At 42.7% G+C, this 26,948-nt stretch overlaps 1 protein-coding gene across 4 annotated transcripts in view; it reads left to right on the forward strand.

The window, feature by feature from the left end:
* CACNB2 (calcium voltage-gated channel auxiliary subunit beta 2) overlaps positions 1-26,948 on the forward strand; it is a 391,422-nt gene that overhangs the window by 100,793 nt on the left and 263,681 nt on the right. The window contains exon 1 of one of the 4 annotated variants that reach the window (XM_043564399.1): positions 21,696-25,949. The exons of the other annotated variants lie outside the window; for them this stretch is intronic. Within the exon in view, the coding sequence (XP_043420334.1) occupies positions 25,902-25,949 (48 nt within the window). The 5' untranslated portion in view covers positions 21,696-25,901. Of the gene's footprint in view, positions 1-21,695; positions 25,950-26,948 lie in introns of those variants that run through there. 4 annotated transcript variants of the gene reach the window in all.

Below are 26,948 nucleotides of genomic sequence, written 5' to 3' on the forward strand. Positions count from 1 at the left end.
TTGTTCTAAATACCAGTTAATCTTGGGTCTTAATTGTTCCAGGTTTTTTTTTTGTTGTTGTTTCTAGACCCTCCAGCTCCCACCCCACCCCTACCTACCCCCAAATCTTATGTAAAGCACTTAAATGCTTTTCTTGGCCTCAAAGAAGGACTGGTGGGACCTGAGCCCTAAGTCTTACGTCCGTGCACATGCACATTGTCTTAGCCTTGGTGGATTCCTTTGGAGTCTTATGTAGACTGCTGCCTTATCAGCTGCAACAACTTCACATGACCTTCGAACAGCCTCACGTTTTAAAAAAATATGTGAAAATCTTATGCGTGAGAGGTTAAATATTGTCTTCATAAAAATACTGGATGACTGGAGTGTTAGGAACAGGTCATGCTCTGACCTAACAAAGCAAAAACTGTGAGTATTCTATTGACATTAGACAAACCGCTAAAAACATATCGTGCTTGACATTTTGCTTGGTTCCACTTGGACGTTCTCTTGGACAATGTTAGTCTACAGTCCAGAAAAACATGTTGCAAAAGATTTGCTGTGACTCAAACAACTAAGCATCTTTGCATGCGTTTATAAAACTTAACCAAAAATTTGATTCAAGTCTTTACATAGAGTTGATGTCCACTCAGAAGGAGTGCCGCACTGCTCTGCATTTTGGTAATTTGCCCGCAGTGAGATAACGAGATAGTGGAGGGTGTAACCAGGTAATTCATGATCAATCTTTTTTCTGGGGAACGAATCCAGCTGCTTTCTTGACATCTCCTCTTGGTCTTCTCAAAGACACCTCATACTCAGTACGTCCCAAACTGAGCTTGTGGTCTTGCCAACTTCCCCCCAGCACCCCACCCCCAGACCTAGGTCATTTTCAGTCTTTTCTCCCTCTCCCTCGGACCCAGTAGCCAGTCTATCACCAATTCCTTTATTATTATTATTATTATTATTGCTATCGTTATTTACATATAGTTGATACACACTGCTACATTAGTTTCAGGTGTACAACTAGTGATTCAACAATTCTGTATGTTGTGCTGTGCTCCCCACAAGTGTAGTACCGTCTGTCACCACAGTAGCATTGACTGTATCCCCTGTGCTGTACCTTCTATCCCTGTACCTCCCACTCCCCTTCACCCATTTTGCCCATCCTCTTACCCTGCCTCCCCTCTGGCAATCACCAATTCGTTCTCTGTATTTATGGGTCTGTGTCTGCTTTTTGTTATTGTTGTTTGTTTTGTTAGATCCCACATAGAAGTGACATTACATGGTGTTTGAGTTTCTCTGTCTGACTTACTTCACTTAGCATAATACCCTCTAGGTCCACTCTTGTTGTTGCAAATGGAAAGATCTCATCCTTTTTTATACAGCTGAGTAATATTCGATCATGTGTGTGTCTGTACACACATTTTTATCAGTGGACACTTAGGTTGCTTCTGTATTTTGGTATTATAAATAAATTCTGCAGTAGACATAGCATATATCTTTTCAAATTAGTTTTTGTTTGTTTGTTTGTTTTTTATGAAAACCTAGGAGTGTAATTACTGGATCATATGGGATATCTGTTTTTAATTTGCGGGGCAATCTCCATATTGTTTTCCACAGTGGTTGTGCCAATCTACATTCCCACCAACAGTGCATGAGGGTTTCTTTTTCATCACATCCTCTCCAACACTTGTTATTTCTTGTCCTTTTGATGCTATCAGTTCTGACAGGTGTGAGGTAATATCTCATTGTGCTTTTGACTTGCATTTCCCTGATGGTGAGCGATGTTGAGCATCTTTTCTAGCGTCTCTTGGCCATCTACATGTCTTCTTTGGAAGATGTCTGTTCATTCCTCTGTCTATTTTTAAATTGGATTATTTGTGGATTTGTTGGTGTTGACTTGTTTGGGTTCTTTATATATTATGGTTATTAACTTCTTACCAGATATATTATAGGCAAACATCTTTTCCCATTAGTAGGCTGCCTTTTTGTTTGTCGATGGTTTTTTTCACTGTGTAAAAAAGCTCTTTATTTGGGGGGTGGTTTCAGTTGTTTATTATGCTTTTGTTTCCTTTGCCTGAGGAGACACATCGAGAAAAACACTGCTACAGCCAATGTCAGTTGATATTTGTGTCTGTTTTTGTGCCAATACCATACTCTTTTGACTATAGCTTTGTAGCAGTGTATCTTAAAATCTGGGCTGTGATACCTCCAGCTTTATTCTTCTTTGTCAAGATTGCTTTGGCTAGTCAGGGTCTTTTGCAGTTCTGTGCAAATTTTAGGATTATTTCTTCTGGTTCTGTGAAAAATACTATTGGTATTTTGATAGGGATTGCATTGAGTCTGTAATTTCTTTGGGTAGTATGGGCATTTCAATGATATTAATTCTTCCAATCCATGAGCATGGTATGTACCTCCATATGTTGTATTGAATTTCTCTTATCAATGTTTTATAGTTTTCAGGGCACAGGTCTTTTACCTCCTTGGTTAAATTTATTTGTAAGTATTTTATTCTTGCGATGCAATTATAAATAGGATTGTTTCCTTAATTTCTGCTTCTGCTGTTTCACTACTAGTATATAGGTACACAACAGATTTCTGTAATTTTAATTTTGCATCCTGCGAAATGATAATGAATTATAATGACATGAATTATAAATAAAAATGAATAATGGAAAGAACTGGATGATCATGTCATGTAAAACTAAAAAAAAAAAATCAAACACATCAAGTAAAAGGCATTTAGAATAAAAATATTTCAGCAGGGGCACCTGGGTGGTTCAGTTGGTTAAGCATCCGACTCTTGGTTTTGGCTCAGGTCATGATCTCATGGTGTATGAGTTCGAGCCCCACATCGGGCTCCATGCTGACAGTGTGGAGCCTGCTTGGGATTCTCTCTCTCCCTCTCTTTGCCCCTCCCCCACTCGTTTTGTCTGTCTCTCTCTCTCAAAATCAAACTAAAAAAATTTAAAAAAATATTTCAACAAAAGGAGATATAAGAAAAATATATAAGATGCTGCTGTAGTGGAGTTTTAAAAATGCGTTGAAGAGACTACATTTAGAGTAATAACAGAACATGCTTACTTTTTTAACGTATTCTCTGCTTTGTTCCATTAAATATAAGTGACCTGGAAAAAGGTATATGGAAAACAGGAATTGAAAATTACTTAACAACAGACATAAAAATGAATGAGGCAAGGGAAAATAAAGGTAAAAATCATAATGTACTCGAAATTGATAAGGATAAACTTAAAGAGAGATGCGTGTAATGTATTTATCCTAGAAGATAAGCATCTTCTATGGAGGCCCCCTCTCCAGGATGGATGAACGTAAGGCTTTGAGGAAGAAAGGGAATGTCTGCATTAAGGCAAGAGTGGCCGATCAGTGTCACTGGACACGGAGGTGTTGGTTGCTACACGTGGCTTGCCCTAGAACGCACGAAGCTGTCTTTTCTACTCTGTGTGTAAGGAACGTGAGTAGACTCTAATGGGGACTAAGATGGTGAATTAAAACTGCATCACGGAAGATCACATCCCTAACGAATGCCGAGGGAAATAAGCAAGTGTTCATTAGAAAGGCAAACAAACAAATTTTCATCAACGGCAACCGAGGAGGGAAAGGGGCGTTGTCTAAAGGAATCCCTTTCAAAAGCTGCCATCTAAGGGAACAGAATCTGATTATGGCATGTCCTACACTTCAATTCTGAAGAGCGAATGAGAGTTGAGAGTTCCTACACGTACCTTTCATTTTCCTTCTAAAAGTAAGGAGTCACGGAAACTAGTAAAAATCGGCGAAGCAGAAAGTAAACGGTAGGACCAACACTTTTCTGAAAAAAATGAAAACTTCAAACATACATAATGAATGGGAGCAGTTTTCGAAAGGAAAAGGGTCACCCCATCATTTGACAGGTAACAAAATCTCAGAAGAGAGACAGAGACTTCCTGCTACTTTAGCTGAGCCCTGGTTCCCACACCGGTATCCAGCATACACACATATACACCCTCACATACTCTCATTTCGTAAGAATGGATAGAATATGAGAATTGTAGCCCTCGAACTGTAACTCAGAGGTGGAATCAATCCGATCTGGGGAATCATGGAAAGAATTTACTCCCCATATAACAAGTAAAATCAGGGAGCAGAACGGCCTAGGTGTGCCCAAGCAGGAACCAAAACCAGAAACAAAAGACCAAACAAAATGCTACAGGAAAAACCGCTTCAGGGGCGCCTGGGTGGCTCAGTCGGTTAAGCGACTGACTCTTGATTTTGGCTCAGGCCAGAATCTCACAGTTTGTGAGTTTGAGCCCCGTGTCAGGCTCTGTGCTGCAGCATGGATCCTGTTTGGGATTCTGTCTCTCTCTGCCCCACCCCCGAATAAATAAATAAACTTTAAAAAAAAAAAACACTTTAAAAAGCATACAGTGCAAAAGAAAAAAAAAACCCACACCCAAAGAAACACCAAGGTATAGGAAGAAATGTCTCATAATTGCTTCCTACGTGGTATGATTGATAGGACCATGGATTTAATAAAGTAACACTCATGGAAAACATGAAAAAAAAAACCCTCAATAGAATAAAAAAAAAAAAAGAGGGGCGCCTGTGTGGCTCAGTTGGTTAAGCATCCAACTCTTGATTTTGGCTCAAGTCGTCATCTTGTGTTTCATGGAATTGAGCCCCACGTTGGGCTCTGCTCTGACAGTGTGGAGCCTGCTTGGGATTCTCTCTCCCTTTCTCTCTGCCCCTCCCCTGCTCCCTCTCTCCCTCTCTCCCCCTCTCTCTTAAAATAAATAAACATTTTTTTATTAAAGGAGATAACAATTCTGAGGAAATAGAGGATCAAAACAGTATCATTTCCAAACTACCGTATCAATCAGAAGCAGCAAGGAAAAGATTATAAACCATAGATAACTGAATTATTGACACAGAGGAGAGGCTTGGGGTAATCATAGTGACTGCAGATGACAAGGACTAATATTAAAACAATTAGAGAAGAACTAGTAGGTTATAGAAGGCAGACAAAGAAGAGCCAACGTAAGAATAACTGATACTTAGCAGGGGAAGAGGAGAAACTCAGTAAGACACGTGTTCTTTGAAACAAAGAAAAGGGGAGCCTGGGTAGCTCAGTTGGTAGAGCGTCCAATTACTGATTCGTGAAATCGAGGCCCACGTCGGGCTCAGCGCTGACAGCTCAGAGCCTGGAGCCCGTTTCAGATTCTGTGTCTCCCTCGCTCTCTGTCCCTCCCCTGCTCAGGCTCCGTGTCTCTCTCTCTCTCAAAATAAATAAACGTTTTTTTAAAAAAACCATTCAAATGTTTTAGCAGAATGAGAATGTAAAGGTAGTGGAGTAGGAAATGACTCATTTATGCTGTCTGATTTGTTTTATCCTTTAATTAGTAGGCAACATTTGCCTCCCTGCTGCACTGTGGGTGCCTAAGCTCCTGTGACCAGAGCAGTGGAGCTTCCTAAGGCTGGACAGGCAGTACGGGGTTTGCAACATAACGCAGCGCAGGAACGAGAGGCATGTTATAAGTATTTGGCAATACGGATCCTTTTCTCTTGCTAAAACACAAAGGGGAATGTATCCCACATTCTGCCTGGGACATTCCTGTAGCTAACCAGATTTTGCAGTTAACCTGAGCAATTTAGGTGACGTCTTGATTGTTTTTATTTGTAACAACTTTTACCGAATTTAAAGTCCTATGTGTATATTTTACTGCAAAGTCAGAGAAACGACCTTTGAAATGCTTATACAAATAGTACGTATTGCTAAAATGAGCTTCTGTGTGATATACTATTTTGAAAGAGAAAAGTGGTAAACAAGCAGGTTAGTCTTTTTGGTTTTTATGGTATATTCAAGTAACAATCGAGAAAAATGAGGGATGCGTTCAAAAAGTAATAGACCAATAGGATATTCAAGAAAACTTCTAACTGACCTTCAATTTATGCAACATATATAAACAAAAACACAATAAAATCATAAATATGTAACAAACAATATAAAAATTGTATCAGGATAAGTAGTTAGCTACTTAAAAAAAATTAGAGCCACACCTTACTATCAAAACGAATTAAGGAGTTAAATAGAACACGTCCTGGGGTAAAGGGTTTAATGTAAAATAAATCATGATTAGAGGGGCGCTTGGGTGACTCGGTTGGTTAAATGTCTGACTTTGGCACAGGTCATGATCGGGGTTGGTGGGTTCGAACCCTGCATCAGGTTCTGTGCTGACAGTGTGGAGCCTGCTTGGGATGCTGTCTCTTTCTCTCTCTCTCTCTCTCTCTCTGCCCCTCCCCCACTCATGCTTTCTTCCTCAAAAATAAAATAAATAGGGGCACCTGGGTGGCTCAGTCAGTTAAGCATCTGACTTTGGCTCAGGTCACGATCTCCTGGTTCATGAGTTCGAGCCTGGGTGTTGAGCTCTGTGCTGACAGCTCAAAGGCTGGAGCCTGCTTTGTATTCTGTGTCTCCCTCTCTCTCTGCTCTTCCCTCGCTTATGCTATGTCTCTGTCTCTCAAAAATAAATAAACATTAAAAAAAATTTTAAATAAATAAAATAAACTTTAAAAAAATAAATAGGGGCGCCTGGGTGGCTCAGTCGGTTAAGCATCTGACTTCAACTCAGGTCATGATCTCATGGTTCACGAGTTCGAGCCCCGCATCCAGCTTTGTGCTAACAGCTTGGAGCCTGGAGCCTGCTTCAGATTCTGTGTCTCCCTCTCTGCCCCTCCCTTACTTGCACTCTGTCTCTCTCTCAAAAATAAATAAACATTAAAAAAAAATAATAAAAATAAATCATGATTAGACTGAAAGAGTGTTGATTAATCAGGACAATGAGAAAATACAAAAAGTTTTGGTTTTGATGCGATAGAAAACTCACAAAGAACAATGTATTGTTAGTTTAAAGTATTAAACTGTATAACAACAATGACCAAGCAAATAAGATGAAAAAGTGAGCCGGGAAAATATTTGAAGCAAGTACATAAATGAAGAATCAAAATTACCACATTGTTTCTATGAATTGGTAAGGCTGCAGCAGTGAAGAAATTGAATTCAAAAGTATCTGTATCATAAATGCAATTAAGTAAAACTAGCTAAATTTTTAAAGAAAGTATGCAGAAGAAGATTCAAATTCATACACGGAGACAAAAGCTATTATTTTTCACTTCCTAACGTAGCAGTATTGTTATATTTTCAATAAAATTGGAAGAAATTCATCAAACATTCTGGTAGATTTGAAACAAAACTATTTTAGAACTCCCAGGACCCCCAAGATAAAGTCCCTCAATTTCAACAATCTCGACTTACTGTTGTATTAAGTATGACCAAAGAAGAAGCAGAAAGTTCCTGCTAAGACATTTATTGAAGTTAAAAAACATGGTGATTCAGAAGACTTTTGCATGGCTAGGTGGAAGTTTTGTGTTTAGGAGTGGGGCCGCTCAGCCCCCCTCCTGGGAACATGCTGGACAGTGTGGGAACAGGCAGAAAGGTGAAGAGGCCACCACCCAAAAACAGGCTGGCGAAGTTTCAAGCGCAGACATGTGGGGGCGCCTGGGTGGCTCAGGCCGTTAAGCGTCGGACTTCGGCTCAGGTCATGATCTCTCAATTTGTGGTTTCGAGCCCCGTGTCGGGCTCTGTGCTAACAGCTTAGAGCCGGGAGCCTGCCCCATGTTTTGTGTCACCCTCCCGACCCCTCCCCTGCTCACGCTCAGTTGCTCTTTCTCTCTCTCTCAAAAATAAGCATTAAAAAAAAAATAATAATAAATTAATTAATTAATAAAGTTCAGGCCTTTGGGGGTCTGAGGACTTTGAGCTGGAATCCCTGCTCTGGCACTCACCAGCATGCGTCCTTGGACACCCATCAGGGTGTCATCTCGCCCTGGGGACCCCATTTCCTCATTTGTCAAACTGAGCCACTGGTCACTGACCCTGCATTTCTAGGGAGAGTCACAGGATGCAGTGAACACAAAGTAGAAGGAAGTGTTGGCTCTTGTCATTGGCTCTTGAAAAGCACTCCATTAGCAGGAGCTGACTGACTTCTCCCTAATACAGCGTCCTTGCTATCTGCTGCAATGACCTTGGCCACAGGACCATGACATCATCAAAACCCCATCACAGAAGAGTCTGTTTGGAACCACAGATGTCTGGTTTCTTTGCTGAGATCCATGTAGAATAAGATCACTGAATTCTGCAGTGAATTTCTGACATCAGAATGTAACCTTTGAACAAAACCCATTTAAAGCCTAAAAGTAGAACTATTAAACCATTTCCCAAACCCCCATATGCCTGTGGAGATGGAGGTCCCTGTGGGGTATGACTTTTTCTAATGTGCAGTGTAATCTCTCGTTTAAAAAAAATTGCCAGTGTGTATCAGGTGAAACATAACCCTGAGTCTTGCCCACAGCAGAGACGCCCGTTAAGTGCACCGTGGAAATTTTGCCTGGAAGTTTGGGTTTCAGTTGGGAAATTCAAATTTCTGAACAGTGTTCCAGATTCTTTTGTCAGCCTTATGTAGGAGGACTTGAGGCTTGTCAGGGTTCCGTAGCGAAGCATCCTTGGAGAAGGAATGGTCCTACCCTGCACACACAGACATGGGGGCTGGCGGTTGTTCCCCCCCATAGAGGAGGACTCCGTCCTAATCCCCAGGACCTGTAAATATATTACCTGACATGGCGAAAGGGCCTTTGCAGATGTGATTTCGTCATCTTTTTTTTACCCTGTGAAACTCCTTTGGGAACCTTTGACCTCCAGAACTGTAAGATAATACATCTGTGTTGTTTTTAGCCACTGAGTTTGTGGTAACTTGTTCCAGCGGCCGTGGGGTGCGAACATAAGCACGTGGTATGTAAAATTGCCCCCCTCCCCCGTGTGCCCATTGTATGTGTCCAGGTGACGAAGGGAGGAGCTGCAGTGTCCTCGCCTGTGTTCACTCTTAGTTTTGCGAAAACAATGCAGGATGCGTTTCACCCTTTGGGTTAGCCATGTGATTACCTCTCCTCCACCAAGAAGTGAGAGTCAGCTGCTTCTGGGCATTATCCTCGCCAGTGGGGTGCGTTCTAAAGCAGACCAGAGAATTTTAATTTAAGAGAGAGAGAAGGTCCTGGGGAGGTGAAGGTATGGGGTTGGAAGTGTTCCTACTTTCCTTTATACAGCAAGAACTTTCATTTATTTTTATTCTGACCTTGCTTTCAACTATACATCGTTCTCGTATTAATCAGGAGCTGGGAAGTAGCCCACGGGCATCATGGGGTAGGTGCCGGGGAGGAGATGTTCAGAAGGGACCCTCCGTTGGCTCTTCCCATTCCAGGAGTCCAGAGAGCAGCTCTAGGTCAAAAACTGCAGTGCCTCCCCGAATCCCTGAGGGAAAACAGCCTTAGTGGAAAGGCTGGATGCTCGACTGGTGAAATACCAACCCCCCCTTTCAGACCTCCTAGTACTGAAGCCCCATTTCACATCCCCTAGCTATGCGAGCTCAAGCCGGTTAGGTAACCACTCTGGGCTCAGTTTTCCCGTGTGATAAATGGGTTCAAAAATACTAGCTTAAAGGATTGATGGGGAAATTAAAAAATATAAAGTGCTTAGCACATAGTAAGCACTCCATAAATGTTAAACTATCATTAGAGTTCCTATAACCTTAGGGAACATCAGAATTTTTAAAGGAGGAACCAATAGGGTCTAATTTCTCTATTTTTTTTAATGTTTATTCATTTTGAGAGAGAGAGGGAGAGGGATTGGGATGCGGCAGAGAGAGAGGGAGAGAGAATCCCAAGCAGGCTCTGTGCTGTCAGCACAGAGCTTGATGCAGGGCTCGATCCAATGAACTGTGAGATCATGACCTGAACGAAAATTAAGAGTTAGGTGTTTTAACCGACTGAGCCACTTTTGAATGCAATTTCCTTTCTTTCTTTAAAAAAAAAAATGCCCTTTTACAATATTATCCTTGCCTCCTCTGTTACATAAATGAAGCAAAGGTGGCCTCTGTGTATTGAACCATAGGTTATACATGTCTTCACAGAGGGCTGAAATCTGTTAGCTCAAAAGCCAGCTAGTACCAAATCCAAATTTTTTACATATCCAATTGTTTGTTTTTTGAAGAGGGGATAAGTAGGGGCAGAAGGGAAGAGAGAGAGAGAGAGAGAGAGAGAGAGAGAGAGAGAGAGAAAATCCCAAGCAGGCCCCATGTTCAGCATGGAGCCCAATGAGGGGCTTGATCTCTCAACTGTGAGAGCATGACCTGAGCCGAAATCAGGAGCTGGACACTTCCAACTAAGCCCCCCAGGCATTCCACATATCCATTTGTTTTAGGGGCACCTGGGTGACTGAGTTGGTTAAGTGTCTGACCTCGGCTCAGGTCATGATCTCACCATTCATGAGTTTGAACCCCGCATGGGGCTGTCTGCTCTCAGCACAGAGCCCACTTTAGATCCTCTGTCCTCTTCTCTCTGTCTTCTCCCCTTCTCATGCATGTGACATAGCCCAAACAAGCAGATTTTTAGCCCTTTAGAACTGCCTGCTTTGCTTAACCCACGAAATTTTACCCCGTGTGGACTGGCCATAAGGCCCCAATCTGCTCCAGCCCTTTGGAGATCTCTGACCCAGGGGCTCATGGCCATGCTACTGAGTGACCTTACCTAAGCCCTTCTTCTATTCCCTGTCTGCCTTCTCCTCCCCTTCTGAGTAGCCATAGCCTCTGGACAGACTCCTGCTGTGAGGAACCAGCCCCCCACCCCCACCATGCAAATCTGTCAGTCACCCAATAAAACTTCTGTCTGTCATCGCCACCTCAGGAGTCTTATCTTTTTCCTTGATCAACCCCCAGATCACTCAAACCCCCGCATCTTCTTTTCCAACTAACACCAACTTCCAGTAAAGGAACATTCAAGCACATTTTTGCTTCTCCCCCTCATAATAAGCTAAATAGAACCAAGGGACAGAAATGTAAATGTCTTCATTTTCCATACAGTTGCCCAATTTGGGACATGAAATGTTGGATATAGGAAGATTGTCAGGAATGCCAAATATCTCAAATTATTACATTCTTTCCATCACACCTTAAAAAAAAATCACACTAAGATTTTAGGCACATCTGTTGGTACTTTCCAAAATAAATCTACCAAATGAGAAAAATGAAATTCAAATGTATAAACCTAAGCTTAGAAATTCAGTAGGAAAGCCTCACTTCTCCAGAGCCAATTAAGTTGAGTTAGGACCCAAATGAACTGATCTTTATGAAGGAGGAAAAATGTTTATATCAAACATTAAAAGTTGGAGCTTTCAAAAAAGGAAAATTGATAGTTCAATGATTTCTCCTTGGGAACTATCTGGTTCACAAGTGAGAATATTAGAATACTTCTGTGGTCTGTAATAAAAAAAAATGGGGCAAATACTCTATTTTTTAGAAGTTGTTTATCCCTAACCAGGTGACTCTCCCCAAGTTCCACTCTTTTGATCTTCCATTTGCGAAGACTGTTTTTCTGTTGCATCTATCATTCTTGTAGCGTCTTCAACTCATTAGATCAAACAGGGAAAGAAAAATTATCTTGTCCATTCCTTTGCCTCCTCGTTGCTCCATTGCTAGTACAGTATTATGAAGGGAACTTCTTTTGAAGACACCTTAGGAAAAAATGTCTGTGATCTCCTTTGCCATGTCTGATATTACTCTCCAAGAGCTCTTGTTCTATTCTATAGTTTTGGATCTTTGTCGCCGACGTCTTTTCATAGCCCGTCATGCCTCCTCCCCCGTGTCCTCACTTTCCTCCTTACTCTCTTGAGGTTCCATGATCCACGGACACATTCTCACCTTCGCAGCACAGAGCCTGCTTGGGATTCTCTGTCTCCCTCTGCCCCCCCACCCTCGCACTCTCTCTCGTGCTCACACTCTCTCTGAAAATAAATAAATAAACTTTAAAATTAAAAAAATATATATATTTCAACCCAAATCTGTTTTCTGAACTTTGGAATCATCCGCTAGATTGCCTACATGACATCTCTCGTCAATGTCCTATGAGCTTTTCAAAATTAATATCCCCCCAAAAGTACTTTGTTTGTTTTGTCCTTCAGGACTGCTCCTCCCTAAGTGTCCCTCTTCTCAATAACTGGCATGACCATTCACACAGTTGCTTGGCCCTCATCTGCCCCTCTTGCCATGTTGGGCTCATTCCTGGGTCTTTCCTTTCTCTTCAACACAACATCAATCAGTTCTGTCCCCTTTGCCTTTAAAAGGGACCCAGAATCCTAACACTTCTCAAGATTTCCTCCCACCAGTGCCTTAGAGCAAGACCTCTCTCTTTACCTGGACTGTTGCCAATAGTCTCAAAAACAATTTCTCTGTACCCACACTAGCTCCTTGCATTCTCCATACAGCAGACCTTGCCCCACTTTGAAGGTGTAAATCAAATCATGTGTCCTTTGCAAAACCCTCGGATGGTTTCCCTTCACGATGAGAATAAATTTGCTTCACAGTTAGAACAGAGACCTGAAGACCCTCAACGATCAAGTCCCTGGTCACTCACCTTGCTCCAACACCTGCGGCTGCTTCCTGTTCTTCCCATGGGCTGTGTGTATTCTCCCTGCATTTGCCTGGACTTTTCTTTCCCCCGATGGTCACTTTTCCTCCCCTTCCCCCCCCCCCCCCCCCCCCCCCCTTTATTCTGCTCATCTTCCCAAGAAGCTTTCTCTGGCCAACTTGTATATAACCCAAACTTCTACCTGTCCATCTTTACTTCCATCTCTCCCTCACTTCACACAAAGCAGAAAATGTGCATGTTGATACTTTTTAATAGTTTCTATTTCCATTGCCTGCCTGGTTCCATGAGAGTTGAGATTTTTTTGAGTTGCTCACTGGGGAACCTCCAGTGTTTGGAACACAGCCTGGTACATGGAAGGTACACAAGTGATCGTTGTTAAATGAATGGAACATTGAACACATTCTTTTGATTTGCTCAGCAAATAATTGAAGACAGCAATTAAGTTTCAGCTTAGGCTAGTAACCCCAGTTTATTTTGTCTTTCCCCAAGGCCTTATTCCTCAACATCAGTTTTGCATTTTAAAAATGTGTATATTTTAGGTATGTTGTTATTTAATATTTTACTATACATTTATATACATTTTAGATATAAATATATTTATTAAATTTTTAATTTTAATTTAATTTTAAAATATATATATTTTGGGGTGCCTGGGTGGCGCAGTCGGTTAAGCGTCCGACTTCAGCCAGGTCACGATCTCCCGGTCCGGGAGTTCGAGCCCCGCGTCAGGCTCTGGGCTGATGGCTCAGAGCCTGGAGCCAGTTTCCGATTCTGTGTCTCCCTCTCTCTCTGACCCTCCCCCGTTCATGCTCTGTCTCTCTCTGTCCCAAAAATAAATAAACGTTGAAAAAAAAATTAAAAAAATAAAATAAAATAAAATATATATATTTTAAGTAATATATGTATATTTTTTTCTACCTAAGTCAGGTAACTCAGCATTAGACAAATATCTAACAAATGTCTTAATGGATCTGGCTTTTCCTGTTTTTTTTAATATACCAAATTATGGGTTTTTAAAAAAAATTCTCATTGCCAACTCATTTCTACCTATTCTTTATTTTTAAATGTAAACACTATTCTTTATATTCTTCTTTTTGCATTTATTTTTCTCTAAAGGGATTCTTAACTCACCGTATTTGTTTTGTATGTTATTCTCAATGCTTAGACTTTGGCCTCATGTTTTCAATGTCAAGGAATACTTTAGGGTATTTACTTATTCATGCATCTAGCCAAACTACCAATACTGAAACCCTATTATGTACTAACAACATAATTTTTTTTAAGTTTATATATTTGTTTTGAGAGAGAGAGAGAGAGAGCACACAAAGCAGTGTGTGTGTGTGTGTGTGTGTGTGTGTGTGTTTGTGTGCGTGCGGGTGGGAGAGGGCAGGGAGAGGGAGAGAGAGAAAATCCTAAGCAGGGTCCACGCTGTCAGCTCAGAGCCCAACTTGGGGCTCAGTCCCACAAACCATGAGATCGTGACCTGAACCTAAACCAAGAGTCAGATGCTTAACCAACTGAGCCACCCAGGCTTCCCTAACAGCATAATTTGAAGAGGACTCACCAATATCATCAGTTTGTTTACAGATTTCAGCTTAGTACATAACAGAAAGTTTGGTAATCTGGGAGGATATTTCCATGAAAGTCCCAACAGAACCTACATAACATTTGGCTCAAGTGATATTTTCTTACTTTGTTTCTAACTGGAAAATTTTAGGTTTTGTAGAGGAATCTAAAGTCTTGCTAAAGAGAATCTGCACAGAATCTTTGATCCCCTGTTGGCCTCTTTGATTTCTTCTTGGCTGACATCCATTCTAGCGCCCCATCCATAGGAGATGCCCACTAATCGTCTTGAGTGAGCAGGGCCTCTACCCCTTTCATCTTTTAAAGTAATTTAGTTAATCTGGAAACACTCAGTTTCACATCAGGATAGACAAGAATAATACTGCATGCTTTCCTTTGAGGATATGATAAACTAAAAAAGCTCATTAAAGCTATAAGATCTAAATTGAACATAAGGTGATATTAATACCAACCTAGTAGTCTATTTTGAGAGTGTTCACTAAGTGCCTTGAACATCTATTCTAAAATAGAGATTTGGTAATTTTGGATGTAATTCCATTTCTCCTGAAATGCATGCAGACACTTTGCTGTCCCTTTGTCAGCTTCTGCTCCTGTCTAATCCTCCCCCAAACAATCTTCAAGCGATGTGAGAACGGCCAGTTCAATGCATGTCACAAGGCAGTTAGTGGTTGACTATTTCGAGACATCTTTTCTAACTAGTTCCTGTGGGGTGTCCCCGATCGGATGGGGGAGCACCAAATGTGGGCGTTGTGATCAGGTGGTGAAAGAATTCACCCCAGGCAGAACAAAGGAGATAAAAACTTACTGAATACTCTGCGAGGGAGGGAGCAGAGGGCGGGGACAGCAAAGGAGAGACTGTCTGCAGTGAGGCGATGGTGAGGGGCCACAGTTCTAGAGCAGAGGGAGGGAGTACGGGAACATATGGAATTTTCCCTTTGTGGTAACCTTAGGAACTGTGCCTGGTTGTAATTGGTCAGTTAGGGCCTGTGGTTGTTTCCAAGTGGGTGACTTAATGAGCCTTTCTGCTTTCAGCTCGGTCGTCGTGGATGTCACTGTGGGCCCTTTTCCTTTCCTCAGGTTTCCAGGGCTCAAGCTTGTTCCCTGAAAGGGGCCTCTGGGGTTCCTCAGGCCAGTTTGCCTGTCCCCACTTTGATCTCCCTTGTTTTGAAGATGTGGATTCTGAACTTCAAGCAGCGATGATACCAGAGCCTTTTACTTTTGGACAAACTAAAGATTTAAGATTTAGGATCTGCAGAGAGGGCGCCTGGGCGGCTCAGTCAGTTGAGCATCCCACTCTTGATTCGGCTCAGGTCATGATCTCGAGGTTCATGGTTTCAAGCCCCGTATAGGGCTCTGCTTGGACAGCACGGAGCCTGCTTGGGATTTCCTCCTCCCTCTCACTCTGCCCCTCCCCTGCTTGAGCTCTCTCTCTCTCTCTCTCTCTCTCTCTCTCTCTCTCTCTCTCTCAAAAAATGAATAAACGTCGGGGCGCCTGGGTGGCGCAGTCGGTTGAGTGTCCGACTTCAGCCAGGTCACGATCTCACGGTCCGTGAGTTCGAGCCCCGCGTTGGGCTCTGGGTTGATGGCTCAGAGCCTGGAGCCTGTTTCCGATTCTGTATCTCCCTCTCTCTCTCTCTGCCCCTCCCCTGTTCATGCTCTGTCTCTCTCTGTCCCAAAAATAAATAAACGTTGGAAAAAAAAAATGAATAAACGTAAAAACAATTTAAGATTTAAGATATCCAGATACTTGTGACTCCCAGAGAAATGCACCGTAGTTTAGTGTAGAACTAAAAAACTCTATGCAAATTGCTTTAGATCTAGACATCCTTTATCTAGGGCTTTCTTTATGTGACCGTTCCCCCCACCTTTGCTGTCTTAAAAACCCAGCAGCACTCAAGTTGAAGCTTCAGTTCCTACACCCCATTCACTGACACTACGTCCCTCCCTCTCCATTCTCTGAAATGTCTCCCCGGGAGTGAGGTGTTTGGAAGAAAAGCCATTTACTCTGCCGCAGGCTGAGATGGGGTGGCCTTGTCGTCTTCTTATCTTTCATTGTACTTCCAGCTTGATTATTGTGTTGAAGTGGCCACAAAAAACTAAAAAAAAAAAAAAATCAGTCTTAAGGTCACTAGCCTCTAATATTTATCAGAAGCTCGTCAATGAGGAACAGTCGTGGAATGGAATTCTTTGCATGGCTCAGAGCCATCACTGTCTAAAAGCTCTGGGGCCCTAGTGGTTGCAAAGCATGGACTTTGGAGCCCCACAGATCTGGGTTCCAATCCTGTTTACTCTGCTTATGAGTTGCGTGTGGCCTGCCCTGAGTTGCCAAACTCTGAAACCCGTTCGTTCCCTCATTTGGAACCCGGAGATTAATCATAACCGCACCTTCCTCAGAGCTGGTTAAGAGGATTGAAGGATGGTCCTCACTCCACGCGTGCTCACTCAGCACCAGTGCACGGGAGCGCTTTCTTTGGTTTCCTGCCGTTGTTACTATGACCCTTGCGTCAGGCCCCATCTGTGACGAGGCCGGGGTCCCGCGTGGCCCCCCGCTCCCCGCCCGCCCCCCACATTGTGTCACTGAGTGTTGTGTGGCTGGAGACTTGTACTTGCCAGTGGAGATCGGGCTGCCATTTACCGTCGGGAGTGCCGTGTATCACTTTACACAATGTTCCTTTTTGTGGGGACCTCCAGGGGACTCCATTGTCTGGAGTTAGCGCCAGGCAGTCGTGCTTCAGAGCATTGGGTTGTTCTAAGCTAATGGACAGTAAATTATGTAACTGACCAAGTTTCCCTTCTTGAGTTGGCCGCTAGAAAGCTTAGAGCCAAGTGGACGCCTCGTTTGTAGGAAGCGCATCGATTACTACGGGGTGCACTTCAAGCCTCATGTCCGTCTCCGTTGTCTGTCCTCATTTTATTATTCTTTTTTTCTTTTATTTCGTGCTACCTAAATGTAAGTAGTCCTGTAAATGACTACTTTTAAAATGTAGTCCTGTAAATGACGTTAAATTATTTCTAAATATTTAACAATGGGGGTGGGGAATAAATACAGATAGGTAAAATAGATTTTTTTAAATGTTTATTTTTTGAGAGAGAGAGAGAGAGAGAGAGAGAGAGAGAGATACATTGTGAGCAGGGGAGGGGCAGAGACAGAGGAAGACAGAATCTGAAGCAGGCTCTAGGCTCCGAGCTGTCAGCACAGAACCCAGCGCGGGGCTCGAACCCATGAGATCGTGACCTGAGCTGAAGTTGGATGCTTAACCAACTGAGCCACAGGCACCCCAAAATAGGGTTTTAAAGAAACTGACTTGTTTCATGACTTATAACTTCACTAGCTAACAAATGTTTACTTTTTATACAAAGTTATCTGTGGGGCACCTGGGTGACTCAGTCCGTTAAGCATCTGACTTCGACTCAGGTCATGATCTTATAGTCCATGGGCTGGAGCCCTGTGCTGACAGCTCAGAGCCCAGAGCCTGCTTCAGATTCTGTGTCCCCCTCTTTCTCTGCCGCTCCCCCACTCATGCTCTGTCTCCCTCTCTCTCTCTCAGAAATAAATACACGTTAAAAAAATTTCTTTTTCAAAGAAGATACTTGTTAGATAAGATGAATTTTCCAGTTCGTAAAATTTGACTTTGCAAGAACGAGACAGAGATAGGCTCAAGGGTTGGGCATGTTTTACAGAAAAATACGGGTGATTTGGAAAACCCGTAGAAGGGGAACCACTGAGCTCAAAAAATGTCTGTTGTATGATTGGATTATTCGATGAATCATTGTGTTCTACCCCAGGGTCAGCGTATAAAAATAATTTTGGCCTTTGACAGAGAGCAGAGGAGGGCTAGCGGGCTCAGGAGTCAGGCTCCTTGATAGAAACCCAAGCTCTGCCGTTTCCTTGGACAATTTACCTGACTTCATTGTGCCTCCATTTCTTTCTTTATAAAATGGATTTAAAACAGTACTTACCTCACAGGGCTCACAGGAGAATCGAAGGGTAACTGTATGAAGTGTTTAGAAGAGCGCCTGGCACTTAGTAGGAGTCCATAACTCTCAATATTCTTCCTTCTCACCTTCTGCCCTTGAGCCCACGGACTTTCAAAAGGATGTCAGTTGTCAGTTTTGTAATGAATTGCATAGTGGGGTTAGTCAGATGGTGGTGGGGGCTGATGCTGATGGTAGTGTCCATGACCAAGTAAGGAATTAAATAAAAACATACCTACATACCTAAATAAATAAATATATACGTAAGTGTGTGTGTGTGTGTGTGTGTGTGTATACACATGTATATGAAACAGAATTCGACAGTCTCTCCGGAGTGTTTCCTGGTCACTTTAGAAAACAAGGTGTGCTTCTCTTTCCTGGTCTTTCCAAACAAACAGGAGATCAGAATCGCTGCCATGAAGTCTCTTATCCTGTTCTCATCGTAGACATGCTCATGAAATGTTATACTGTGAATAGGGCGCTTTGCCTTTCATCACCGAAGTGTCAGTGTTTTCCTTTCTTATATGCACGTTGCATTTCCTTGTAGCTGAAATGAATGAAATGAACTGATCAGATCTAGTCTCTGAAAAAAATTAGTGCGGCCTGGAAAAATCGGAAACACACACGTGTTCTCGGCTTTTCCCCTCTCCTTCCTCGCTTCCTCTGCCTCCTGTAATAAATGCCTATTCATTGTTTCTTCTTCCAATGGTATCTAATAATGCTCCCTCCTGGCCAGCCACCTGTGATACAAAACCTAAAGTCTAGGTAGAGAGAGAGCGTGCTGGAGACGTAGAACAGAAGGTGTAGGGTTTTTGTTTGCCGGCTGTCTTTGTTCAGAGTCTGAGTGATAGGCAAAGTGGGGGAAATTGAAAGAAAATCAAAAATCACAAACAACAGAAATTAAGCAAATGTACCAAATATAAACCTAGGGGTGTGTATTTATGGAGAGAGAGAGAGATCCAGGAGGATGAATGCCTGGGAGAAGAGTTTTTGAATGTTTTTGTTTGTGTTGAAAAGTGAGGGCAGGCTTACAAGTGGCTTTAGGGTAAGAGAGAATTAGAGAAGAAAGGAAAGGAAATTCTTGGGAAGCGTGGCTGTGAGTTCAAGGATTCTCTCTTGTGATCTTTGTGCTGTATATAAGTTGATTTTCAATCACTTTTTGTTGTTAGATGGCATTTCTTTCAACATGACGAGGCTGTAAGAGACCTGGGACTTACTGGAGTTGCATGGGTTTCTCACGATTTTGAATATAACATGCGTATTCTAACTCTAGAACACAAAATGTGTTCTAGACTTGCGGTACACATTTCCTGATTATTATTCATTTTGCGAGTATGACTTCTTCTCCCCCAATCACATCACATGTAACTGTTTTCTTTACTTCTGCTGCTGTCTGTATGTGGGTGGCGAATAAACAAGTGATGTCACTCTCATTACTGAGAAGAAACGCCTGGTTGTTGGTCTGAAAAAAACAAACAAACAAACAACCAGTGGATAAAGAGAACCTGGACACCCTGGTGAGAAAAAAAAAATGAAAACAACAACAGCAACAAACTGAGAAAGAGAGAGATGATTTTCAGTCCATAGAAGTTGGAATAAAGTAGAATGGTGCGGGGGCCCTGGGTGGCTGTAGGTTAAGCATCCGACTGTTGATTTCAGCTCAGGTCATGATCTTGCGCTTGTGAGATCGAGCCCCACATCCGGCTCTGTGCTGAGCATGGCACCTGATTGAGATTCACTCTCTCCCTCTCTCTCTTTCTCTTGCTGCCCCTTCCTTGCTTGTGCGCCCTCTCTCTCAAAAAAAAAAAAAAAAATAGAGTGGTACTTTTCAGTGGCTAAAATAAGTAGAGCTGAATGGAAGAGGCAGAGGGCTAAAGAGAGATCCTGTTCGGGATTCTGAGAGAAATGAGGATTGACCAAGAATAGAAGCAAAGTGGAACTGACATGAAAATAAAGATTTATCATGGGTTGTGCTATTGGAGACTGAAGTTCACTAGTGGAGGGAAATAGCCCGCACTGAGAGGAACAGGTATCTTTTTTACATTGGGTTTCTTTTTCTGGTTTCTGTACTTGTGCTTATCCGCTTTGATTTCCCAAATATTTCATGGTTTTAGCCCCTTCTCTTCCCTGCCACCTCCTTGCTATAAGATACCATCTGATTTTACTTGGATGGTTACGGCAGCTCCCAAGCTGCTCTCACTGCCTCCTCTCTGGCCGTCTTCCACTCTTGCTGCAGCTCCACTACCAAAGTGTGTTTTAAATGATACAGATTTTGGGGCGCCCGGGTGGCTCAGTCGGTTAAGCGTCCGACTTCGACTCAGGTCATGATCTCGCGGTTCGTTGGGTTCAGGCCCCATGTCAGGCTCTGTGCTGACAGCTCGGAACCTGGAGCCTGCTTCGGATTCTGTGTCTCCCTCTCTGCTCCTCCCCAACTCATGCTCTCGCTCTCGCTCTCTCTCTCTCTCTCTCTCTCTTTCTCTCTCAAAAATAAATAAACATTAAAAAAAATTTAAATGATGCAAATTTGATCATGCCCCTTGACTGTATGAATAGAATCCCACTGGTGTTAGTGTAAAGATAAAAGTTGTTTCTGGCAATTATATACCTTTTTATCCTAATCTTGTCCCACCCTCCCGCTTCCTTTATCCTTCAGCTCTTAGACTGAGCATTCTTTCTTCGGCCACAAAGACCTTTGTAAATAATGTTCCCACACTCGGAATATGGCTCCTGTATTCCCTCTCCCTGCCCCATCTCCCCACCTCCCCTTGTCTTTTCCCCTGGGTTTTAGTCGCTCTGTAGTCAAGGACCATGGTTATTGTACCTGTTCTTTTATCCCTAGTGCCTAGGACATACACGGCCATGGTAATTATTGACTGAATGATACTGTTGATGAAATAGACATTTGGTCCCTTTTTGCTCGTTCGTTTGTTTTTACTGAAATCAGTGGAGAACTTTTTGGTGCACCTCAGAACACCAGGTTCTGAGGCTTTGCAACAACATACTGTGAAGGAAGAGTTCGGCGAGTCTATGGGATAGTGTCTGTGGCGGGAAGGGAAACCATAGCCACAAAAAGAGCCATAAATGCTCCAGCAGAGTCAGCCTTGACAAGGAACCTTCAGCTTCCCTGCAGAAGGCCTCGCTTGAGCTGGTTTTATTCTTCTGTTTCAAAGAGTTTTCTTCTCCAGAGAAGCATTTCATCTGTGTTTAACACCCACCGGGTACTTGATTTCTCCTAATAGTAACGTAGAAAGGGACGAGTCAATAAACATGAATTCTCACACTTTATATATAGACTTCCCAGATGTAAATCCCTTGAACTTTTAAAAATACCTGGCCTTGGGGCACCTGGGTGGCTTACTTGGTTAACATCCGAGTCTTGATGTCAGCTCAGGTCGTGATCTCACGGTTAGTGGGATCGAACCCTGTGTCAGGCTCTGCACTGGCAGCACTGAGCTTGTCTAGAATTCTCTCTCTCCTTCTCTCTCTGCCCCTCCCCTGCTCACTCATGTGTGCATGGGCTTCTCTCTCTCTCTCTCTCTCTCTCTCTCTCAAAATAAATAAATAAACATTCAAGAAAAAAACCTGGCCTTGACAACATTTATCCGCACTTATTTTTAATTTGCTGCTTTTGTCATTCTAGCTCTCATTGTCATCGTTTAATATTTTACCTGCATGCATCTTGCATTATAGCAAAATAGCTAACTTAACAATTCATTAGATTTGTGCTTTAGCGACATGAACCAAACAGCTAGTTTTATTGATTTTATCTGATTTCAGTTTTTAGCGGATAGACATTTCTTGTAGACAACTATACAAGTTCAAAAGCTTCAGATTTCTACTAATATTGAACTATGGACTAGTTTTTAAAACCAAACAGTCTAGAGATTTTTTCTCATACTTTTTAATAAAACAACACATACTTTCACATTTAAAGGCTTTACTAATTCTGGGGGCACCTGGGTGGCTCAGTTGGTTAAGCGTCTGACTTCAGCTCAGGTCATGAGCTCGCGGTCTGTGAGTTCGAGCCCCGTGTCAGGCTCTGTGCTGACAGATTAGAGCCTGGAGCCTGCTTCGGATTCTGTGTTTCCCTCTTACTCTGTCCCTGCCCTGCACATGCTCTGTCTCTCTCTCTCTCTCTCTCTCAAAAATAAATCAACATTAAAAAAATAAAAAACAAATAAAGGCTTTGCTAATTCTGTATGTCCTATAAGATAAAATCTGAAGTCTCGAAAGCGAAGTTCAAAGTACTTCACAGTCTAGTCCCATGCTGCTCTCTTGATCCTCTTCCACTCCCCCCCACCGTCCCCCCCGCCCCGCCAACTATAGAGTCTGTGAATCATTCATTCCAGAAACATTTTGAAGTACATTATTTTGAGGTGTTTTTTGAGGTATTTTGAGGTAACTACACATTTAGCTTCTATAACCGAGGTCAGATTAACAGCGACAGACAGAAATACTCTAGGAGTTCATTTCTCTTTCACGTCACAGCCTGCATGCAAGGAGCAGAAGGACTGAAGAGCATTCGGTGTCCTTCTCAACTTGAGTGGCTCGTAAATGGTTCCAGCTCTCAACACTATGTCCACAGTCAGAGCAGCAAGACAGGGAACAGAAAAAGGGAAAGGCCAGCTCCACTCCCCCTGAGGACAAGACTAAGATGTTGGCGTGTGTCGTTTCTTCCTAGAATGTGGAACAGAATCTGGTCACGTGGCCATACCAAGTTGCAAGGGAGGCTGGGGCATTTCTCCTAGCCCAGCAGCCACGTGTCCATTTCTGTTGCTCTTGATGAAGTCAAGAAGGGACGATGGGGGAACAACTGTGCGTCTTTGTCACACCTGCTACGTGTCCATCACCGCACTCAGTGCCAGGGGTATAGAGATGGGTGAGACCTGGATTCCGGGGAGAACCCAGGTTAGTTTGAGGGATTTAGGGTATATACCTGTTCTCGGAATAGATCGTGAACATTTAACCTGTTTACCTTTTCTCTACATTCTATATAAACAATGCATTTTGTATACTGCGTATAATCCTCTGTGCTTTTGTATCTGCTGCCCCATTGCCTGGCATGATTTCTGCCCCTGTCTTCCACTGGATGCAATTCTACCTACCCATTCTGCTAAGGCTAGCCCGAGAGTTCCCACCTTCGAGAACCCGTTAGCATTCCTTTCCGGGATAGGTAGGAGTTGTACCATTGGTGTTCCCATAACACTCAAATTCTGTGTTCTCTTCGCTCCGTTTTGTTGTAAGTCCCTCAAGACATGTAGGGACTGTATTTTATTCATTTCCTATTTTGAACACCTAGCAAGCACAGTGCTGAGCAAATAGAAGGTGCTTGATAGATGTTTGCTGAATCAAATTAGAGCTTGGCATCCTTTCATGGATTCTTGAATGGCAAGGTGGGTGGAATCTCTAATGAACTGGGGATCTCCGTCATATTGCGGATGATGATATCAGAGTTAAAAAGTGAATTCCAAATCAAATTCAGAATCATAGAAGAGATCATGTCTCCAACAGTTCCATCTTATTCTAACTTAGAGTTAATTTTAATTCTTTATTTTTATTCAGTTATTCTAGTAAATGTGTCTTGGCTGAGATTGATCAAGGGTCTTCAAGAAGAAGCCTACATTTGAATTATAGGTTCTCTTATCTCGCTAAAAATTATATCACATATGTGGGGTGCCAGGGTGGCTCAGTCAATTAAGTGTCCAACTTCAGCTCCGGTCATGATCTCACGGTTTGTGAGTTTGAGCCCCACATCGGGCTCTGTGCTGACAGCTCAGAGCCTGGAGCCTGCTTCGGATTCTCTGTCTCCCTCGCTCTCTGCCTCTCCCCTGCTCACACTCTCTCTCTCTCTCAAAAATAAATAAACATTAAAATTAAAAAAAACTATATCACATATATTTCTCACTAAAGTTTCTCTAAAAAATCGAATTTATGTCTTATCTATGGGAAATCCATCTTGGATGGTCTAGAAGATGTTGAGTTTTTTTTCCCCCCTCAGATCTCCCTTTAAAAGCCAATTTGCAATGTAATTTAGAAATTTTATTTTCTTCTAGGTTTCTGATGTCATCACAAAAGTAGCCTTATTGTCTGTCTATAATTTATTCATTATTTCCCTTTTGGACCGTCTGATACATGGAGGATTAATTAGTATATGATAGAGCCATAGAATTTTCGTAGACTATTTAAATTACATAAATTACTGGGTGTAGTAATACTATTGCTTATGTTACTTATAGGCAAAACACCTGCTTATTTGGGGCCTTAGTTACTTTATTAGTGAAGGAAGAACATTAAACTAAGGCAGGACTTGTTGGTTTTTTTTTTCATCTCCAGTAGCCCCTTGGGCTGTTAATAATAATAAAGATTTGTTACTTTAAATCATAGGTTTTAAGGAAATAATGGTGAAGTGTCGACAGTTCATAGGCTTGCACTTTCTAGGGCCTGAAGAGCGTAGCGGTGTGATCTTCATGGGTGGCAGGAAATAGTTAACCTCTCTTCCTGAGTGGCAGCAGCCTCTGGAGTGACTTGGGCATGGGGTCAAGTGCAGATCATTAGCTGTGGCACACAGCTGTATGGGACTGTATAGGAGGCTGTATGAATCCTTGCTTGTTAGAATGGCTGATACCATACAAAGTAATAGTTTTACCCCCAAATGCCTTAATAGTTCATCTTCTCAGGTGTGGCGTGCACAAGGCCTTTTGGAAGAATGTTATGATCGGCTCAGTCTCAGCAAACTGTATCTTTAGAGAAGAATGTAAATTACAGCTTGCAAGGAGCATTCATTTGTAACATCTCCTGCTTTGAAGGCACCCTCACTTTGTGTCTCGTGTCTAAATCGTAGGCGATGGATCATCTAATTAATGATATTATCTAATTAATTATGTCTGACTCTGATCAGATTTACTTACCGGGGTTATGTTTATTTCATGTGCTGTAACGTAGGAAGTGAATATTTTGGCAGTGAGCGCCCGTGCGCGCGCACACACACACACACACACACACACACACACACACACAGAAACCTGTGTGTAGCTGCAGTGATCAAGTGAGTCGGGTCCTGAGGCCACTCCAGCAATCTTTTCTACAATTCATGTGAAACACGTACCGCAAGACAAAGCGTCTGACAGTTTGGAGGGTGGTTCTGTAGTCCTAGGAATCCAGAGTGAATTAAAGTCTAGACTCCGTCATTTTTCGGGGGAAAAGGGAGGAGGGAGAAGTCACAGATCAGATATGCCTGAAGTGTTACAGAGAGAACACGGAGGCCAGGATGCTGCTGCTGGTTTGAGCGCTGGAAGGGAGGCAATAATGGCAGAGCAGCAGCGGGGGGAGCCGTGCGCTCAGAAGCAGTAACATAAACAGCATCAGGAGTAGGGCCTCCTCTTGTAAAAAGCAGGATACTGCAGGCTTGTGAAAGGCAAGATTCTCTGATGTCTGACAGTCTCCTGAGTGGAGAATGGCTACTGTAAAAATGTTGCCAAGAAACTCTGCCGATCCGGACGGTCATAACTGTGTGGTAGGAATAGTTACCTCAGGAAAATAAATTTTACTTCTGGCCGATTTTCTGGTCTGTAGACAACTCCCTGAAGAAGATCTCAAATTACCCGAAAAAAAAAAAAAAGAAAAGAAAAGAAAAACAGGGACAACAAAGTTTTGGCATGCTTGCAAGGACCCGTGGTGTTTTTTAGAAACTACCTAGGAAGGCAGAAGCTAAGTGTTGATTTGCCCATGCCTCTTACCTGGGAGCACAAGGTGGGAAGAAATGGACAGTGGCTGTGATGAGACGAGGAGGCACAGTGCAGCTCGGTGAAGCCACACGCTGACTGCGTTCCGCACCGCTCTTCATGCAGTGCTGTGGGCTGGTGCATCGGCGGCGAGTACGGGTGTCCTATGTAAGTTTCTATTGCTGTAGAATTGCAGCTAGGGGCTGAAAATACGATTCGTGTCTGTCTCGTGCATGTTGCCTCTCTCGGATGTTTTTCATCCCTGTGCTGAGTATCAGCCAGGGAATCAGTCATTGGTACTACGAGTTTTCAAGGCACCTGAGGTATGGGAGATGCCGCGATTGTTCCGGAGACGTTTTTATAGATCTCTGGTGCCGTGTTACTTTGATAAGATTGGAAATCACTTGCACGGGGATTGTTTGGGAAGTCCATTGTCTCAGAGATCTGTATCAGTTCAAACCAGTTGATATTCTCTTTTCTCTAAAGGAGTCCTTGTTTTCATGTGTGAATTATGGCATGGGAAAAAAACATTATCTCTTTTAGAGAGGAATACTATGGAGTTTGTGAAATTAACGATAGCCACAGAGGCTCCTATTAAATCCTATTTTGCACAGCTTCAGAAAAAGCGTAGATGATAATCGCTTGGTGGATGACACAGCTGTTGCCACTAACGCCAGGATTTATCGCAGCTTTATCATCCTGTGACTATTTCACTGAAATAGCCCTTATTTCACGGACCTGCTGTGTTTTGCAAAATGGCTGTCTGAGTATTAAATTCTACAAGGCAGGCTTCTGCAAACACTGAAGTATCACTACTTAAAATGATTGGATGCTAATTGAAATATGCTGTGCAGTGCGCTAGCCGGCAGGCTCTGGGGAAGCGCCGGCTTTATTTTCCTGCTCTTTTTTGCATGCGGCTACTTCATTTTCAGGGACTGATGTGAAAGAGGGAGGACAAGAGGTTTCCGCAGGCTGGCCAAACTGCAGTGCTGAACGGCTTCACACCGGGCTGCGATTGCTGGCTGCAAAACAGATGGAAATTCCACAAAGGGAGCTAATCAATGCTTAAGGGTGTCATGTAAAGAAACCCGTGACCTTGGAAAACTGGCCACCAGCACAGATAGTGCGTGACACTTCCAGGACAAACAAGGTCAAAATCTGATAGGA

The sequence above is a fragment of the Prionailurus bengalensis genome, chromosome B4 (genome assembly GCF_016509475.1).
Source record: "Prionailurus bengalensis isolate Pbe53 chromosome B4, Fcat_Pben_1.1_paternal_pri, whole genome shotgun sequence".
Lineage (NCBI taxonomy): Eukaryota > Metazoa > Chordata > Mammalia > Carnivora > Felidae > Prionailurus > Prionailurus bengalensis.